Consider the following 21,589-nt stretch of genomic DNA (forward strand, 5'->3'; position numbering starts at 1 on the left):
ATAAACTTTAAAAAAAACCCACTATATTATATATACCATCAAGGAAAAAAAATTAAGTTTTTCTAAATCTGTCCTCAGAAAGTCCCCAAAAGTGACAGATTCTCCTCAACAGCTCTATTACATTATAAGCAAGTTCTCTAGCTATCTCTTTGTTAGTACTCTAAAATAAATGTATCTTCTTGTTTTTACTTTAAGTCACAGGTAGTTAATATAGTACCATTAATTTAAGTAAGATCTATGTTCAAAGCTGACAATGACAAAGATGACAGAAGAATTATTAATGTCTTTGAGTTGTGGTGCTGGACAAGAGTTTTGAATGTACCATGGACCACCAAGGAAATAAATCTGCTTTGGAGAGAATGAAATCCTTGGAGACTAGGATTTTGGAGCTCCGTCTTACTTTGGACACGTGGCAAGGAGGGACCAGTCCCTGGAGAAGGACATCATGCCTGGAAGGGTGGAGAGACTAATACAGTAATTAGGGCAACGGGGGTAGGTCTGTCAGAGTCAGTGAGACTGGCTCAGGACAGGGTAGGGTTCAGAGCTGTTGTACAGAGAGTTGTTATGAGTTGCAGGCAACTCAACGACACATAACAACAACATGTTCTAAACACACAGTAAAAATCACACAGTAAACACGAAACATACAGGCCCAAGAGTAAAAAGTAGAGAACTTTGTCCAGGTAGAATATCTAGGGCTGAAAGTCTACCAAACAGGGTGAAGAATAAAATTACAGGAAATTTCCACTTTACATGTTACAAACTTCCACATTCTGCACAAGGAGCATATGTGCCCACATGTTCCTTTTGCAAGCAGAGTGTGGAGACGAAGAGGTAGGTTTCAGTATCTCCAGGTTGTAAGGATAAGGCCTACTCATTATTAATGAAAGAGCCCTTAAAGATTCCTGACAGTGGCAACCACCTTAGCTTTAATTCTTAAATTTCACAAGGTGTTTCATGAGGGTTAGAAAAAATGGGGGAGAACCAGTGGAAAACACTATCGCATAGAAAATATAAGCTTTTTACTTAAAAAAAGCATATTTTTTAAAAAATAAAACATATTTTCAACATTTAGAAATGCACAGAAAAAAAAACACCAATGAAATAAATTTAGAGAGGGGAAAAATATTTTTTTAAATGAAATTATCTTCTACAATTACTGAACTAATTAAGAAACTAAAAAGTAAAGAAAGTTGTCATGGAGAAGAAAGGCAGGCTTGGTTGCTTAAATGGCCCTGAGTATTTGCTTTTTGAGGACAGTGTCACCGTGTACTATCTGTTCAAATTCTTTTGATAACAATAAATTCAGTGACACAATATTATTTTAACGACCTGCTTAAAAAACTTGGGAAAAATAACCTATATTCTTGACTCAGAAACAATCCTTAGGAAGAGAAAGCCTCACTAAAAATATGATCTCTTTAGCAGGTGTCAATATATCTGGCAACACTGCACCAAAGACCACACACAGCTATTGTTTCACTGGTGCTCATTTAGATCCCTGTAGGGTAAAAGTGCACTCCTAGCCCCAAAAGGCTCTAATTTGTTTTGTGGTAATATAATTTTGTTAAAAGGGCACTATGCCAGGCATATTTACATAGCACTCTGGAAAGGCAGAGCTAGTAAACACAAAATTAGATTATTGGTTGCCAGATGCTGAGGGAAGTGAGGAATGATTATAATGGCGCTTGAAGTAAATTTGAGGGAAGTAGAAATATATTTTGATAGCTGTTACATGACTGTATGTTTTTCAAAACAAGCTTAACTGTACAATTAAGGGTAGATTTTTCCTTCGTAGAGTAAGTTATACCTCAATAAACTAGAGCTTATTTGGTTGGAAGTATTTTTTCAATGGGCAAAGGCTAGGAATAAACAATTTACAGAGTGACCAATAAACACACGCAAAAAATGTGCTCTTTATGACAATGATTATAGTTGCTGTTGGTGTTGTCAGGCTGGAACCAACCCATAGCTGACCCTCCAGGAGATTTTCAGAGTCAGTTATTTTGCATGGGAGGAGACTATCCATCCATCTCCTGAGGAGCAGCAAGTGGATTCGAACCATGTACCTTCAGAATTGCAGTACAGCTTTTTACCACCAGGCCACCAGAAGGATACATAAATGTGTATGTATAAGAATGGGTGTGTATGGACAAGGGTCTCATAACCAAAACTGCAGGGCTTTCAACAAGAAAACGACTGATAGCCCAAATACAAAATGGGCAAACAACACGGCAACACCTTTCACAGAGGAAGACATTAAGATGGCCAACAGACATACGAAGAAATGCTGGCAATAAGAGATATCCAATCAAAACCACAATGGGATACCAACTCATCCCAGCAGCAGTGGCAAAGTTTAACAGGACAGCAAAAAATAAATGTTAGGCAGGATGTGAAGAGATAGGAACTCTCATATACTGTTGGTGGACTATAAAATGGTACAATCACTATGGAAGGTAGTTTGGGAATTCCTCAAAAAAGCACACGTGTGTGTGTGTGTGTGTGTGACCTCAGTATAACAAAAGGTTTTCACTCGTCTGTGTGTGTGTGTGTGTGTGTGTGTGTGTGTATGACCTCAGTATAACAAAAGGTTTTCACTCATCTCACCAAAAGACAGTTCAAAACTACCCAACAGTACCTTGGAAGAAAGGATTGGCAATTTACTTCCATAAAAACAACAGCCAGCAAAAATTCTATGGCCCTCAGCTCAAATTTAGAGCTCATGGGGTCTCCATGAGACAGAACTAACTTGATGGCAGTGGTTTGGTTTGGGTGTGCAACAGATACACACTAATTATACACTGATAACCTTTGGGTAATTCAGCTCTAGAGAATTTCTATTTATCTATGTAGGATTTTCTGAATTTTCAAGATGTTTTGTTTCATGGTTTTTTTTTTTTAATTTAAAAAAAAAAACAAAACATGAGGGAATGGTCAGAGAAAGGAAGGAGAGATAGAAATCACCTACCCAGTCTTCGAGGTTAAATTGCAAAGTGGTAAGGATGCCTCAGAATTCAAGGAGAAAGAGCAAATGGGGTTAAAGCCTGTGTTTCTCTTATCCCAGCCTCTGAGCTTCCAGACTCCTGGATGTCTGATTTGATGGTTTAGGGGATTAGGTTAACTGAGGGTACCTAAGATAGTTTGAGTCAATACTGCACAACAGATTTTTTAAAAAAGGAGGAAAGCTTAATAGTTTAGCAATGTTCTCTGCTATCCTACAATGGAAACTTAGCACTGATGTAAAATCTTAGTGCAGAAAAATAACTTAAATCATTAAGTGCATAGAGCAGTGCTTAGAAACAAAGTGTGGAATCTAGGTCATTGAAAATATTTTTCTGTTTTTGGAAACATACTTTCTAGTATTGGTTATTAAAATTAATTTTTCATTTCCTTTCACTGGGGAAAAAAACAGATAACATGTCATATGGGAACAAGAATTTTTTAAAGCTAGAATCAGTATGCACTAACTTTTAAATTCTTATTTCAGTATTTTTATAGATGTTGTTGTTATGTGCCGTCGAGTCATTTGCAATTCATAGCGACCCTATGTACAACAGCCCTAAACCCTGCTCTATCCTGTGCCAATCGCTTCCATATTACATCATGTTTTCTGCCTCTAAATGACCCAGCTAACGGATTTTAAGTAATATCCCTGCATTTAAAAATATTTCTGAAGGTATAATCTAGATTCTATCTGGCCTTAACACTAGTAAGTTTCATTCAAAAACCTAAGCTTCCCATGCCTTTGGTTAAGCTCAGAGTCCAAAATACCACAAATCCCATTAGGACAGAAACCTAATTCATAAATAAGAGCTTACGATAATTCCTGAATGGCAACTTACCTGCCACAAAGGAGCATTAAGCTGATGAATCACCACATTCAATTGATGATTTCTTGCAAAGGCTACAATTGCATCATTGCCAGCAAAAGTACCAGGCTTTGCCAAGCTGGCCACTGCATGGAAAGAGAAGAGAAATGAAGTCTTTAAAATGGAAAAATCAAAATGTACTATATTTTGTTCCAAACAGAAAGAACATTCACCTGAAAATCCATGAACTTTTGTCAGAGTTAAGGAATTTAAACAATGAGAAGACAGCTACACAGAAGGATGACCATATATATATTCTTTCTCAAACATTTACTGTTTCTTATATATTTGGATCTGCATCAAACAACAGGAATGTAAAAGTAAAGAGAATAATCAGAATAACTTACATTGACAGTTAAACTATGATGGACTTTTAAAGATAAGAAAACTGAAGCAAAGAATAATGCTTAACTGTATCCAAAGTCCCAGAAGCAGTATGGAGTGGACCTAAGATTTCATCTCAAGCAGCCCGAAATCTAAGTTCCTGGCTCTTGGCCACTCTGCTGTACCACCTGTAACATGGTTTGCCCTAAAGCAGATTACAGTCAGTCAGGAGAGCAAGCAAGAAGACAGGTAGTAATGATACACAGGTGCTGTGTAAAGAGTAAGTACTAAGTATGATGGTACTCAGTAAAGTAACAACAGGAAAGAGTAAAGAACTACTGATGCTTTTGAATTTTGGTGTTGACAAAAAACAATGAATATGCCATGGACTGTCAAAAGAACAAAAAAAATCTGTCCTGGAAGAAGTGCAGATAGAGGGCGTCTTAGGAGCACAGATATGAGAGAAAGAGAGAGAGAAGGCATGTTTTTGAGAGAGAAGGCATGTTCTTAAAAAAAAACTAATCCCTAAAGATGGCATGCTTTGAAAAGTAGTCAGAGAAAGAAAGGAAAACCTTCAATGAGATGGAATGATATGATGGCTCCAACAATGGGTTTAAGCAGAGTTAGGGATTGTGAGGATAGTGCAGGATTAAGTTTTCATCCTGTCATACACAAGGTAAATGGAGCACACTTGACAGCTCCTAAAAAGTAATGGAAGCACACTGAAGAGGAACTCAAGCTAGTTTAGTAAAGAGGCTGTTGTTGATAGGTGCTGTCAAGTATAACCCATAGCGACTCTGGAAACAACAGACCTGAACTCTACCCTATCCTATGCCATCCTTACCATCTCTGACACACTTGAGACCAGTACTGTAGTTACTGTGTCAATCCATCTCATTGAGAGTCTTCCTCTCTTTTGCAGTCTTTCTGCCTTTCCAAATATGCTATCCCTCTCCAAGGAATAACTTCTAGCAACATGCTCAAGTATGTGAGACAGAGCATCATCATCTTTACCTTCAAGAAGCATTCTGGCTGTACTTTCTCCAAGACTTAGTGACAGTTTCTTTCAGGAATCCATGAGATATTCAGTACTCTTTTTCAATATCACAGCTCAAAGACATCAATTCTTCTTCAATCATCCTATTTATAATCCAGCTCTGAGATGCATACATAACAAATCATTTAAAAGATCCTACACAGCATCTTAGAATGAAGAGGTAAGGTATACCATATAGTTTCTGTGGTGGCAGAAACCTTGAAAATTAACTTTTCTATCCATTGTGTTGGCTCCCTCTGGGGGCATGGTCTTGAAAATCATCAACAGCTGTGGGACCAAAATAAGAAAGCACTTTCCACTAAAAAAACGGTGTAGGAGAGAAGGTGAAGAGACTGTTGCACTGATGTGAAAAGACTGGAAAGGTGTAATTAGAGGAACCCTGGTGGTGATGGAACCACAGTTTGCTTTCTGGGTGAAAGAATGAAAAGCTGACTTATGACAGTTCTGAGATAATGTCTGCTCAATGATTAAGGAAACCAAAGGTGCATCTATGCTGCTAAACAGGACCTCCTAGATTTTCACCAAAGAATTGTGCTCTGTTTATCTGGTTTGATACTGCTGGACTAAATCTGGATTTACAATGGGTGATATTCTTTGCCTCCCTCACTCCTCAATTTTTTCCCAATAAATTCTATAAGTATGAGTCAAGTTGTAATAAACACTAGATGTAATGATTTGTAGGAAAGGGTACAAGAAGATGTAGGGTGGTATGTGAGACCATGTAGCTATTTGTTTGTTTGGTACTATTGAAATTATTCTCAGTGCAATTCGTCTTCTGATTACTGCCTGCTGGTGCCAAGAGTGTTGACTGTGGAGCCAAACAAGCAGAAATTGTTAACAACCTCAATCTCTTCTCCATCCATCTATCATGGTGCTGCCAATTAGCCCAGTGGTGACAATCTTTGTCTTCATGATATTTTGCTTCAATCCATATAGAAGACTACACTCCTTGACGTTCTCAGCAAGTGCTTCAGGTTCTTCTAGGTTTCATCAAGCAAGGTTGTGTCATCTGCATACTGACGGTTGTTGACAAGTCTTCCTCTATCCTGATGTCACATTCCTTTTCACAAAGCCCAGCCTCCCAAATTATCTGTTCCACAAATATATTGAAAAGGTATGGAGACACCCCTGATGCACTCCTTTCCTGATTTTTATATCATGCAGTGTTTCCTGCTCTGAGAACTGCCTCCTGGTCCAAATAAGGTTTCACATGAGCACAACCAAGTGTTCTGAGATTCCCATTCTCCTCAAGATTAGCCACAATTTGCTGTGATCCACACAGTAAAATGCCTTTGCATAGTCAGTGAATGACAGATAGACATTCCTTTAGTACTCTTTGCTTTTGGCCAAAATATATCTGATGTTGGACTCTCCAGAGTATTGAGAAACAACAATGTCAATCTAGAGACTAAGATGTGCCTGATCCAGGCCATGGTCTTCACAATTACTTGCTATGCATCAGAAAGCTGGACAATGACTAAACATGACAGAGAAGCATCGATGCCTTAAAATTGTGGTGCTGGAGAAGAGTCTTGAACACACCATGGAATGCCAAGAGAACAAATAGGTCTGTCTTAAAGAGGGTGAAACCAAGTTTCTCCCTGGAGGCTTGGATTTTGAACTTTTGTCTCATATACTTTGGGCACATGGCCAGAAGGTAACAGTCCTTAGGAAAGGACATCATGCTTAGAGGAAAGGAGGGATAGAGCAGGTAAGGAAGAACCCAGATGAGCTAGACTGACACAGTACTTGAGGTAATGAAAATAAGTATGTAAGAATCAGTGAAACTGGCTCAGGTTAGGGAAGGGTTCAGTGCCGTGGTATACAGGGTCACTGTGAGTCACAGGTGACGTGATGGCACATAACAACAAAAATGGGTATTACTGATGGGGACAATTCCCCTTTATGAAGTGGATAGAAGTCAGACTCGGCTAACCCTGTTATATCTGTTCCTTACGCAGCTTCCTACTGAGACACTTAACCTAAGGACAAAAAGAAAAGGGAGAAGGAATGGGTTATATTTTAAGCAGAGGCAAAGAGAATGATGAATCTTTAAACTATAGAGTAGGATGCAAACTTAGAGTAAGAGAGATGTAGACAAAGTTGGTGTGGAGTGAGCAGTGGAGAATTTGACACGACTAAGAAATTAAACTTTTTCCTGAGGTCAATGGGGAACCACCAAGGAGTTTTAAAGTTGGTTAAGACACAGTGAGCTGTATATTTAGAAAATCACTGCTGCAATACAAAACTGAAGAGGTCAAAACTGGAGGCAATGAGACCATGCAAACTGTAGGAGTCGAGGCAAAAAGTCAAAAAGGTCTGATTTTACGAGGTGGTAGCAAGAAATTAATGAAGAAAGCTAATACAAGTCCACAAGATCTAAAATACATCCCTGAGTCTACCACTCCTGAATTTAAAAATAATCTCAACAGGTTTGAGACATTGAGCACCAATGACTGAAGACCAGATGAGTTTGGGGATGAAATCAAGGCTATTTCCATGAAGAGAGCAAAAGATCATTACAAGGACAATGGAGGGGGGGGGAGGGAACAACAACAAACCAAAATGAATGTCTGAAGACACTCTGAAATGACTCTAGAGCATCTAGAAGCCAAAGCAAAGGGGAAAGAGCTGAACAGAAGATTTAAAAGGGCATTTCAAAAAGACAAAACAAAGTATAATAACAGAATGTGCAGAGAACTGGACATGGAGATAAAAAGGGGAGAATTCCCTCAGTATTTCTCAAGTTAAAAGAACCAAAAACAAAGTCAAGAGTCAAGCTGAATAGCACTGAGAGCTGCTATGGGCAAAAATCTTGAATAGCTCAGGAAACATCAAAAGAAGATAGAAGGAACACACTCAGTCACTGTACCAACCAAAAAGAATTATTCAACACTGAAGTATTTCAGGAAGTACCATCTGAACAAGAGCAAATGGTAATGAAGGAAGAAGCTCAAGCTGCACTGAAGGCATTGGAAAAAACAGGGGCCCAGGAACCAATGAGATACCAAATGACATTACAACTAAAATAGATGCAGCCTGAACATGCTCTTCAGTCTATGCCAGAAATTTGGAGGACAACTGTCTGTGGTCAAATGAAGAGACCCATATTAGTTCTCATTCTCAAGAACAGTAATTCAACAAAATGTGCCAACCATCAAGCAATATCACTTGATAGTACATGCAAGCAAAATATTGAAGATTATCCAAAAATGGCCAGAACAGTACATTGACAGAGAACTGCCAAAAGTTCAAGTGATGTTTAAAAGAGGCCACGGCACCAGGAATATTGCTGATGTCAGATTAATCCTCACTGAAAGCACAGAATACCAAAAGAATGTCTATCTGTGTTTTATTGACTAGGTAAAGGTATTTGACTGGTGGGTAATAACAAATTATGGCTAACATTGAAAAGAATGGGAATCCCAGAACATTTAATTATGCCCATATCAGACCAAGAAAACTATTGTCCAAACACAAGGGAACAATGCATGGTTTAAAATTTTTCTTCATTTTAAAAATAAAAATATGCAGGGAGCTCTGGTGGCCTAGTGGCAAGAAGCTGCACTGCAATCCCAGGTGTGTCTGGTTCAAATCCACCAGATGTTCTGCTGGAGAAGGAGGGACAATCTCCTCCTGTATCAGTCAGACCTGATTTGACGGTACATGCACAAAAAAATAATATAATAAAATTTAAAAAAAAATATGTATCAAGGTTGTATCCAATCTCCATACCAACTCAGTATGTGCTTTGCTTTGTCTTCCTGAGCTACCCCTTGAAATCTTCTGTTCAGCTCCTTTTTTATTTCTTCCTTTTTCTTTGGCTTTTCGGCACTCTAGTGCAATAGTCAAGAGTCTGTTCTAATATCCATCTTGGTCTGTTTTTCCTCCTCTGTCTTCGTAATGACTTTTTTATTTTATATGGGTAATATTCTTGATGTCCTCCCACGGCTCATCTGGTCTTCGCTCATTAATTAGTGTTTAAGGCCTCAAAGCTGTTCCTGAGATGGCCTTTAAATTCTGGTGGGACAGACCCTAGGTCAAACTTTGGTTTTTGTGAGTATGATTTTTATTAGCTTCAGTTTAAACTTGGATGAGTAGTTGATGGTCTATTCCACAATCAGCACTTGGACAAGTTTTCACAGCTGATATTGAACTTCTCCAGTATACAGTCAATCGGATTCTTCTGTAGACCATCAGGTGAAGTCCGTATGTATCACTGCCATTTGTTTGTTTTTTTAAATGTCTGTTTCTGTTTAATTGACTATACAAAGGCATTTGACTGTGTGGATCATAATAAACTATGGCTAACACTGGGAAGAATAAGAATTTGCACTTATATTTTATTCGTGCAAAATCTATAAAGATCAAGAAGCTGTTATCCAAATGGAGCAAGGTTTAAAATCACGGCATGATTTAAAATAAGCATCAGGGATGTATCCTCTCTCCATACCTATTCAATCTGTATGCTAAGTAAACTATTTGTGAAGCTGGATTCTATGAAGAATCATAGATCAGAAGAAAAAGAATCAGAGGAAGATCAGAAGAATCAGGATCAGAGGAAGATAGCCTGTGTTACACAAATTACACAGTCTTGCTTGTTGAAAGTGAGGACTTGAAGACCTTGCTGCAGAAGATCAAGGGCTAAAGCCTTAGATATAGATTGCATCTCAACATCAAGAAAACAAAGGTTGTTTCAATAGACTGATTGGCGACATCATGATAGATGGAAGAAGAGTTGAATTTGGCAATGATTTTGTCTTAGATCAACAATCAATACTCTTGGTACCCACAGTTAGGAGATCAGGAGGCCTATTTCATTGCACAAGTCCACTTTCAGGGCCCTTTCCAAAGCCCTGGAGAACAATGATATATTAGTCTGAAGACTAATGTACATCTCATTCAGGCCACGGCCTTCTCAATAACTTACTGCATGTCTGAGAGACGAACAATGTATAAGGTTGACAGAAGAATAATTGATACCTTTGAGCTGTGGTACTGGAGAACAGTCCTAGATACAACAAAAGAACAAACAAATATTTCTTGAAGAAAGTGCAATCTGAGTACTAAATGGAGGCAAATGTGGTAAAGTTTTCTCTCTTATACTTTGGGCATGTTGTTAGGAAAGGCCGTTTCTTGGGAAGGGACGTTATATTGGAAAGGTGGATAGTCAGTAAAAAAAAAGAAGAAGATCCCCAACGAGATGAATTGACTCATTAACTGCAGCAATGGGCTGAGATATGTCAGAGAAGATGAAGATGGCACAGGATAAGACAGAGTTCAGGGTCTGTTGCTCATAGGGTCACTATGAGTTGTATTCAACTGAATAGCACCTAAGAACCACAACAACAAATCCTTGATTATTATCAATGCGTCTCAATTGAATTTTAAATCAATTTCAAACTGCAAAAGTTGATAGAAATTCTAAATTTCTTCCTCTTTTGCTCTCATGATTGGCATGTGTATTTGGATAATGGTTGCATTAACAAGACTCCTTGTATATGTACAGATAGTGTCCTAATACTCACAGCATTTATATATCAGGATAGATCTCGAACGTCTCCTTTTGATCATAAATGCCACACTGTTCCTCTTCAATTTGTTATTTTTGGCATAGTAGATCACCCGAGTGTCCGATTCAAAATGGCCAATACAGTCCACCTTAATGCATTAATGCCTGTTATGTTGCTATGTTCTGGGAAGTCAGAAACAGCTCACAGCTGATCCTTCAGCCAGTTTTTAGAGACAGGAAATTTCTTGGAAGGAGATCGCCCATCTTTCTATGGTGGAGAAACTGGTGGATTGAAACAACATGCCTTTGGATTGGTAGCACAGCTCTTTACCATAGGCCACCAGAACTGCATAGGACGTTGATCTCTATGCATTCCATTTCATTTTGACAACTTCAATCTTCCTAGATTCCTGCTTTGTACATTATATATTGCAATTGTTATTGGGTATTTGCAGTTGTTTCGCCTCAATGAATCTTGGCATAGCACCAAAATGAAGGTCTTTCATTAGGTGCCGTTTGTTTCTTATAAAAGGTATTTGCAATGAATAGTCATTGATTACACAGAATTTTATCATTCTCTATCCAGCATACTGTGATATCACTAATATCAGATGTAAGGAAGAACTTGCTGAAGGATTATCCAAATACAACTGGAACAGTACATCACAGAATTGCCAGATGTGTAAGTTGGGCAAAAAGAGGCTGTGGCACTAGGGAAATCATAGCGAACATTAGATGTATCTTGGTTGAAATTAAGGAGCACCAGAAGAATGTCTATCTGAATTTCACTGAGAGTTGCTATAATCAAGGATGCTTTAGGCAGAATATTAAATGATCCAGGAAGTATTAAAAGAAGATGGAAGGGATACACTGAGTCATTGTATCAAAAGGAATTGGCAGATACAGAAAAATTTAATGAAATAACTTTTAAGCAAGAGCCTATGGTGATGAAGGAAGAAGTTCAAGCTGCTTTGAAGGAAATAGCAAAAAAAAAGGCCCCAGGAATAGATGGTATTCCAATTGACGTATTTCAGCTAACAGATGTTGCCCTGGATGTGCTCACCAAGTTGTGCCAAGAAATCTGGAGAACAACCACTTGGCCAACTGACTGGAAGAGATCTCTATTTGTTCCCATTCCAAAGAAGGATGACCCAACAGAGTGCGGAAACTACAGAACAATATCATTGATTTCACATGCAAGCAAGATTCTATTGAAGATTATCCAAAATCGACTGGAACAGCACATCAGCAGAGAACTGCCAGCAGTCCAGGCTGGGTTTAGAAGGGGTCATGGTACTAGCAATATTGCAGCTGATGTTAAATGGATCTTAGCTGAAAGCAGGGAATACCAGAAGAATGTCTGTGTTTCATTGATTATGCAAAGGCATTTGACTGCGTGGATCATAACAAACTGTGGCTGACTCTGAGAAGAATTGGAATCCCAGAACATTTAATCAGGCTAATGTAAAACCTATACTTGGACCAAGAGGCAGTTCTCAGAACACAGCAGGGTAACACTGCATTGTTCAAAATTGGGAAGGGTGTACGCCAGGGATGTGTCCTATCTCCAACTTGTATGCAGAGCAGATTATCCGAGAGGCTGGGCTCTATGAGAAGTGTGGCATCAGGATTGGTGGAAGATCTATTAACAATCTGCGTTATGCAGATGACACAACCCTGCTTGCTGAAACTGAGGAGGACCTCATGCACTTGCTACAGAGGGTCAAGGACTGCAGCCTTCAGTATGGACTGAGGCTCAATGTCAAGAAGACAAAGATTCTCACCACTGGACCAATTGGTAGTATCAGGATGGATGGCGAAGAGATTCAAATTGTTGACAGCTTCAGTTTGCTCGGCTCCACGGTCAACACTCTTGGCACCAGTAGCCAGGAAATCAAAAAACGTATTGCGATGGGAAAGTCTGCTGTTAGGGACCTCTCTAAAGTACTCAAGAGCAACGGTGTCTCTCTGGAGGCTAAGTTGTGTCTGATACAGGCCATGGTCTTTGCAATCACTTGTTATGCATCAGAGAGTTGGACAATGACTAGGGAGGATAGAAGGAGAATTGATGCCTTTGAGATGTAGTGCTGGAGAAGAGTATTGAATGTACCATGGACTGCCAAGAAAACAAACAGATTCATCCTGGAGAGGGTTAAAGCAGGCTGCTCCTTAGAGGCAAGGATTCTGGGGCTCCGTCTGACATACTCTGGACATTTTGTAAGGAGGGACAGGTCTTTGGAGAGGGACATCATGCTTGGGAGGGTGGAGGGTCAGCGTAAGAGGGGAAGACCCTCTATGAGATGGATTGATTCAGTGACTGGGGTAATCGGGATGGGTGTGTCAGAGGCAGTGCGATTGGCACAGGACAGGCTGTTGTACATAGTGTCGCTAGGAGTCACAAACGACTCGGCGGCACATAACAACAACATGCAAAGGTACTTGTTTGTGTGGGTCACAACAAATTGTGGCTAACCTTAAGAATAGCAATCCTAGAATACTTAATTGTGCTCATGCGAAACCTATACGTGTACCAGGAGGCAGTCCTCAGAACTGAACAGGGAGACACTGCATGGCTCAGGATCAGGAAAGGTGTGCGTAAGGGATGCATCCTATCTCTATACCTTTTCAATATATGCAGAAAAGTTCATTTCAGAGTGTGGACTTTATGACGAATAATGTGGCATCAGGATTAGAAGAAGACTCATTAACAAACTGTGTTCCGCAGATGACACAACCCTGCTTGCTGAAATTGAGGACATGAGGTGTTTGCTGTAAAAGGTCAAGAATATAGTCTTCACTATGGATTGAAGCTCAACATTTAAAAGACAAAGATTCTCACTACATAACCAATTGGCAGCTTCAGCCAATAGGCAGATTCATGGCAAAGATAACGAGGCTGTTAAGAACTTCACTTTGCTTGGTTCCACAATCAACATTCTTGGCACCAGTCAGGAAATTAAAAGAGGAACTGCACTGGGAAAATCTGCTGTCAGGGACCTCTGTAGAGTACTGAAGAGCAACAGTATCAGTCTAGAAACTAAGGTTCACCGGATACAGGCCACAGTCTTCGCAGTGACTTGCTATATATCAGAGAGCTGGACAATAATAACTAAGGATGATACAAGAAGGATCAATGCCTTTGAGTTGTGATGCTTAAGAAAAGTGTTGAACATACCACTGACTGTCAGGAGAACAAATGGTCTCTCCTACAGAGGGTGAAACCAAGATATTCCCTGGAGGCAAGGATTTTGAAGCTCCATCTCACATACTTTGGGCATGTGGCCAAGGCGGGAACAGTCCCCGGAGAAGGAGATAACATTTGAAAGGATGGAAGCAGAGTGCAGGAGAAGACCCAGGATGAGATGGATTGACCCAGTGACTAGAGAAATGGGTTTAGATCTGTAGATGATGGGAAGATTGGCTCCGAATAGGGCAGGGTTCAGATACTAATGTACATGGGGTCATTATAAGTCACAGGTGACTCAAAGGCACCGAACAACATTCAATACATATGCAGAGCAAATCATTTGAGAAGCTAGTATGATGAATGCACCATGGACTGCTAAGAAAACAGGTTCATCCTGGAGAGGGTTAAACCAGGCTGCTCTTTGGAGGCAAGGATTCTGTGGCTTCGTCTGACATACTTTGGACAAGTTGCAAGGAGGGACCAGTCCTCAGAGAGGGACATCATGCTTGGGAGGGTGGAGGGACAGCACAGGAGGGGAAGACTCTCTATGAGGTAGATTAAGTGACTGGCGTAATCAGGGTGGGTGTGTTGAAGACAGTGAGATTGGCACAGGACAGAGCAGGGTTTAGGGCTGTTGTCCCTAGGGTCACTGTGAGTTACAAGTGACTTGACGGCACATAACAACAACAGACTATATAAATGGAAGTGAGATCAGATCAGAGGAAAACTCATCAACAACCTGTGTTATGCAGATGACACAATCTTGCTTGCTAAAAGTGAGGACTTGAAGTACTTGCTGCAGAAGATCTACCACCTTTAAAATGGATTACATCTTAACATCAAGAAAACAAAAATCCTCTCCATGAAGCCAAAAGCAACATCATGATAGATAGAAAAATTGTTAACACATGGAAGGAGACTGTCTATCTAAATTTTCCCTAGGAGCTGCTGGTGGATTCCAATCGCCTGCCTCTGGGTTGGCAGTGTACATCTATACCCACTATTAATATAGGTAAATGAAAAGGCAATATACAGTATCACAAAAGCAAAGGAAGACTGGGAAGACCTTAAGAATTATGGAAAACAAAATACTATAATGAATTCTGCAACACTGGTAGCAACAACAACCTCAAAGCGGATAATACACAAACATACAAAGTTGAACAGGGATATCTGAACAAGACTATAGCCCCAAACATATACATGTCTGGCACAGAGAGAGGATACTTCTACATACATTAACTTACATGCTGTAAAAATACCCATGTAGTAGAGGAAAGAGGACTGAGTTATAGACCAAAACACTTTGAGGGAATGAGTCACTAGGCTTTCAGGCATAGGACCACACAATTAAGGTACAACTATGTCAACTGGCAAAATACAGGTCACAAAGACAATATGATGTTCTACAACCTACTGTTGTGAGTAGCACTAGAGGCTTAAAAGCTAGCAAGCAGCCATCAAAGATGCAACTACTGATTTCTTCTATTCCATTATTCTGGCAGTCCAGCTACTTAGCCACTTCTCAAGCAGAAGCTTCAGATGCAGTTTATTTTCATTTTCCCCCCTAATTTAGAGACTTTATTCTTTAGAAACACTTCAGCTGCAGCTGTTAATTTATTTAGGTGTTTTTACTATTACTATGCCTACTGGGCATGATCCTATTTTATACCCTCTTTAGTTTTTAAATTAAAGAGTTTTATCTTAGTTCCATTCTTTTATTACTTTTTATCTTACTGAAATTGTTAAAGTCTATGAGCTCAAAATAATCACTACATTCAACTTAAGATGAAAAGGAGAAAATTTTCAATTTAGAAATTTCCCTCTACTTGACACCTAGCTTGAAATTTCACGGTTGGGTGGAAAGTTCTTTGTGAGAAAGGAAAACAAAGAAGCAAGCAACAACAATGAAAAACTAAACACTTTCCTTTTAGTCTGGTTTTATTATGATAAATTATTTTATTGGAAATAGTAAATTGAGGATGCTCATATTCTTTTTAAACAAAATTTTTCTTTTATACTGGTTTACTTCCAAAGTTTGTATATATTGTTTTCCACAATGGATCTTTTCCATTTTCTTTACCCACTCCTCCCTCCACCTATCAAACTGTGAGACTCTGATTATTTATTCCCTGGCCATCCTCACCCCTCTGCTGCTCCCCTCCCTCCCTTTGGGTCCTCATACATTTTTTTACTAATTATCTTTCTATGTCTAAAATAATGGTTTTATACAGTATTTGTCTTTATGAGGCTGAGTTAGTTTACCTGGATTTGTAAAAAATTTTTTCTTTTATAGAAATTTTAATGAAAATTTACAGTTTGCATTTCCACTCATAAATTGTTGCACATTTTCCTCCCTGCCCAACCCTGCCCACTAGTTCACTTTTCTCTTTGAGAAGAAAAATAAAATTCTTTCATTGTTATACAATCCCACCCCAGTCCACTTTAATATGCAGCTTATTCTGGACTCTTACGAAAATAATACCTAATCACACATTTCTTTTAAACCATTTTCTCCCTCATCTGTTTCAATGAAGTATATATTATTTATCCTCTTTTCTTATGTTCCTCCTAACCCCAATGTCAGTCTGTTTTACAACAGTGGCACTATGCTTAATGTCCTCCAGGATCATCCGTTTTGTACAGTATATCATGAGTTCCTTGTTTTTCAAAGCAGCATAGTAGTCCATTGTGTGACTATACCACAGCTTCTCTAACCATCTGTTTGGCACTTGGGTTGTTTTCAACTCCTTGCTATTGTGAACAAAACAGCAATAAACATGGGTGTGCATATATCTGCTTGGGTGGCAGTTACGGTTTCTCTAGGATTTATTCCCAGTACTGGAATTGCTGGGTCAAATGTATTTCTATTTGCAACACTCTGAGAAAGTGCCACACCGCCTTCCATATCGGGTGCACCATTTGACACTCCCACCAACAGTAAATAACGGTTCCAGTTTCTCCACAACCTTGCCAGTATTTGTTTGCTGCTGCTGAATTTTGCTATTCTTACTGGGGTGAGATGATATCTCATGTTTTGATTTGCATCTCTCTTAGAAATAAGGATTTTCAGCACTTCTTCATGTGTTTGTTAGCCATCTGAATGTCTTCTTTGGTGAAGTGTCTGTTCATATCCTGTACCCATTTTACAATTGGACTGTTTATCTTGTTGTGTGCTCAAGTATTATATAAATTCTAGATATACATCCCTTACCAGACATGTTATTACCAAATATTCTTTCCCAGTCTATGGCTTAGCTTTTTATCCTACTGGAGAAGTTTCTGGATATTCATAGGGATTTGATTCTTAGAAGGTCCCATTCATCTATTTTAGTCTCTCCTGGTTGTAGGATTTTCAGGATGCTTGGAAGACTGTTCATGTTGTGAATTAGGCTCTAGAGTTCTTCCAAGCTTTTCTCTACTGAAGTTTATAGTCCTTGGTTTTAGTCCTAGGTCCTTGATCCACTTTGAGTTGGTTTTTGTGTACTGTATGAGGTGTGGATTTTGCCAACAAAATCAAAGTTTAAAAAGGCTGTCGTTTCTCCAATTAACTGATTTAATCCTTTGTCAAAAATCAGTTGACCATAGGTAGATGACCCAATTTCTGGGTTCTCAATTATATTTCATTGATCTATGTTTGTCATTTTGGTCTTTTCTTCCTCTTCTGTCTTTGCAATGACCATTTGCACTCTTCCTGGATGATACCCTTGATATCCTCCTACAACTCATCTGGCCTTCGCTCATAAGTGTTCAAAGCCTCAAACCTGTTCCTGAGATGGTTCTGAAATTCAGGTGGGATAGACTCAAAGTCATATTTTGGTTGCCTTGGATTTGGTTTAATTTTCCTCAGCTTCAGCTTGAATTTGCATATGAGTAGTTGGTGGTCTGTTCCACAGTCAGCTCCTGGCCTAGTTTTCACAGCTGATATTGAGCTTCTCCAGCGGTTCTTTCCACAGATGTAAGTGACCTGATTCCTATGCATACCATCAGGTGAAATCCAGGTATATAACCTGCGTTTATGTCTCTTAAAAAATGTATTTGCTATAAGTCATTGAATGTGCAAAATTCGATCATTCTCTCTCCATTTCTGTTACCAAGTCCATGTTTTCCAACTACTGAATCTTCTTCTTTGTTCCTGACTTTTGCATTCCAGTCACCCATTATTATCAATGCATCTTGATTGCATGTTCGATCAATCTCTGATTGTAAAAGTTGGTAAAAATCTTCTATCTCCTCTTCTTTGGCTCTGGTTGCTGGTGCATATATATGAATGATAGTGGTATTCACTGGACTTCCTTGTATGCGTATAGATAATTATCCTGTCACTGACAATATTATACTTCAAGATGGATCTAGCAATGACTTTTTTAACTATGAAAGCAACTCCATTTTTCCTCACCTTTTCATCTCCAGAGTAATATATCATATGGTCGACATGTTGTGAGGAGAGACCGGTCCTTGGAGAGGGACATCATGCTTGGGAGGGTAGAGGGACAGCACAGGAGAGGAAGGCCCTCTATGAGGTGGATTGATTCTGTGACTGGGATAATTGGGATGGGAGTGTCAGAGATGGTGTGATTGGCACAGGACAGAGCGGAGTTTAGGGCTGTTGTACATAGGGTCGCTATGAGTCGTAGGCGACTCGACGGCACATAACAACAACAAGAACATGTCTGTCATTGTTATCAGTACCACACCATCTTAACCACCACGGCAGTGTAGTAGGATTTGAAATCAGAGAGTGAGATGCTCCTTCTTTCTCTTTTAAAGAAGTGCTTTGCTTTTCATTCCAAGTGAATTTGGAGATTGCTTTTCCATCACGTTTTAAAGAATGGAATTGGTATCTGTATTGGAACTGCAATGAATGTGTAAATAAATGCCTTTGGTAGTATTGTCATTTTCACAATATTGAGTCTTCCTATCGAAAAGCAAGGTATATTCTTTCATTTCTCCAGGTCTATTTTTGTTACTTGTAATGTTTTGTCGTTTTCTTTGAAGAGACGTTTTGTTTTTCTGGTTAGATATACTCCCAAGTATTTAATCTAACCATTAGCTAATGTGACGGGTATTGTTTTTCTTAGCTCTAGTTCTGTATTCTCTTTGCCACTGTAGAGAAATTCAATTGTGTTTTGTATGTTGATCTTGTATCCTGCCACTTTGCTGAATTGGTCAACTATGTCCAGTAGTTTTCTTGCTGAGTCTTTAGGGTTTTCTAATCATACTATCATATCATCTACATATAATTTTACCTCCTCTTTTCCTAATTGGATACCTCTTATTTCCATCTCTTATCTTCTGTTACTGCTAAGACTTCCAATACAATATTGAATAGGAGCGGTGATGGTGAGCATTCTTGTGTAGTTCCAATTCTCAAAGGGAATGCATTTAATCTCTATTGAAAACAACACTGGCTCTCGGGTTTGTGTATCCACTTTTTACTATGTTGAAGAAATTCCCCTCTAATCCTATTTTGTTGAGTGTTTTAATAAAGAAAGAGTGTTGAATTCTGTAAGACCTTTTCTGTATCAATTGATAGGATCATGTGGTTTTTGTTCTTTGCTTTGTTAATGTGATGAATTACATTGACTATTCTTCTTATGTTGAACCATCCCTGCATACCTGTTACAAATCCCAGTTGGTCATGGTGAATTATTATTTTGATGTTTTGTTGGATTCTATTGGCCAGGACTTTATTCAGAATTTCTGCATCTATATTCATGAGAGATATTGGCCTATAGTTTTCTATTTTGGTGGTGTATTTACCTGGATTTGGTATCAAGGACTTATTTGCTTCATAGAATGAGTCTGGAAGAATTCCATCTTTCTGTTTTCTGGAAAACTTCATGTAAAACTGGTAACAGTTCTTCTTTGAGTGTTTGATAAAATTCACTTGTAAAACCATCTGGTCCAGGGCTTTTCTTTCTTTTTTTTTCCCCGAAATTTGTTTTTATTACCTTTTCAATTTCTTTTGTAATAGGTCTGTTCAGGTGTTCAATTTTGGTTTATGTCAGTTTAGGTAGGTTGTGAATATCTAAGTATGTGTCCATTTCCTCTAGGTTTTCCTATTTGAATATCGTTTTTTGTAATAGTCCATTGTGTTGGCTTTTTATTTTAGTTGGTTCTGTTGTAATGTTGCCCGTTTCACCTTTTATTCAGATTATTTTTCTTCTTTACCTATTAGTTTTGCTAGTGGTTTGTCCATTTTATTGACCTTTTCAAAGAACCTACCCCTAGTTTTGTTGCTGGTTTCAACTGTTTTTCTGTTTTCTATTTATTTCTGCCCTAATTTTTATTTATCATTTCAGTTTTTTCAGAGAGCATTAGGTTTTCATGCTGTTCTTTTTAAATTTGTCGGAGGTGTTGGGTTAGAGTCAGTGGTCATTTTTTCCTGCCTTGTGATGTGTTTGCTCTTTGCTATTAATTGACCTCTGTTTACTGCTTTGGCTGTTTCCCAGAGGATTTCTTAAGTTGTATTTTCATTGTTATTTGCTTCAAGAAACTTCTTAATTTCATTTTTTATTTCTTCTAGTACCTACTCATCTTCAAGCAAGGTTGAACTCTGGAAGTTGTTAAACTTCCAAATGTTTGGGGTTTTTTTTCTCCTTTATCCTCTTATTAAATTTTAATTGTGTTGCATTGTGGTCTGAGAGGATATTTTGTATTATTTCTGTTTTCTAATTTACTGATGCTTGCCTTGTGACCTAAAATGTAATCTCTTCTGGAGAATATTCCACGCACATTGGAGAAGAAGGTACACTGTGCTTCTCTTGGGTGCACTGGCCTATAAATATCAATGAGATCAACTTGGTTTATTGTGTGGTTTAATTCTTCAGCATCTTTGTTGAGTTTATTTCTGGTAGTTCTATCTTTTCTTGAGAATGGTGTATTGAAGTCTCCAACTAGTACAGTGGTGTTGTCTATTTCCTTTTTCAGTTTTGGTAATGTTTCATATATTTTGCAGGTCTATCATTTGATGCATAGATATTTTTTATTATGTCCTTTAGTTGTACTGACCCTTTAAGCATTATGTAGTGACCTTCCTTGTCCTTAGTGATGGTTTTTGCATTGAAATTTAACAGATTAGTATCGCTACTCCTGCTTTTTTCTGGTTGCCATTTGGTTGGTCTATTTTTTCCCATCCTTTTATTTTTAATCTTTATCTTCACTTTTGGTTTTTTTATCCTGTTCCTCTTTTTTGCTTCAGTCGTTCATTTAAACTCTTCACATTCAGTGTGATTAGTGAGAGAGGAGGTTTTATTGGTATTATTTTGTTGAGTTCTTTTTGGTGTTGCTGCGAAGTTATTTTGGTCCATCCTGCTTTCTGTGGCACCACTGTAAGAAGGACGTTTCTTAGTGTTGCCTGAAACATTGGTCTTGTTTTCACAAATTCCTTAGGTTCTTTTTTTTTCTGGGAATGTCTTGATCTCTCCTTCATATTTAATGGACAATTTGGCTGGGTACAGTATTCTTGGTTGACAGTTGTGTTGAGTGTTTTATATATGTCATTCCACAGGACTAGTGGAAGAGTCATCAACAACCTGCATTATGCAGATGACACAACCCTGCTTGCTGAAACTGAGGAGGACCTAAAGCGCTTGCTACAGAAGGTCAAGGATTGCAGCTTCCTATATGGATTG

General features: G+C 38.6%; 1 protein-coding gene across 1 annotated transcript in view; it reads right to left on the reverse strand.

Moving 5' to 3' along the window:
- OTUD3 (OTU domain containing 3) overlaps positions 1-21,589 on the reverse strand; it is a 53,442-nt gene that overhangs the window by 17,315 nt on the left and 14,538 nt on the right. Inside the window, exon 3 of the mRNA XM_006883581.1 lies at positions 3,846-3,958. Coding sequence (XP_006883643.1) covers positions 3,846-3,958 — 113 coding nt within the window. The remainder of the gene's footprint in view (positions 1-3,845; positions 3,959-21,589) is intronic.

The sequence above is a fragment of the Elephantulus edwardii genome, unplaced genomic scaffold, assembly GCF_000299155.1.
Source record: "Elephantulus edwardii isolate Elephantulus edwardi_28Jun2011 unplaced genomic scaffold, EleEdw1.0 scaffold00028, whole genome shotgun sequence".
In the NCBI taxonomy this organism is placed as follows: Eukaryota; Metazoa; Chordata; class Mammalia; order Macroscelidea; family Macroscelididae; genus Elephantulus; species Elephantulus edwardii.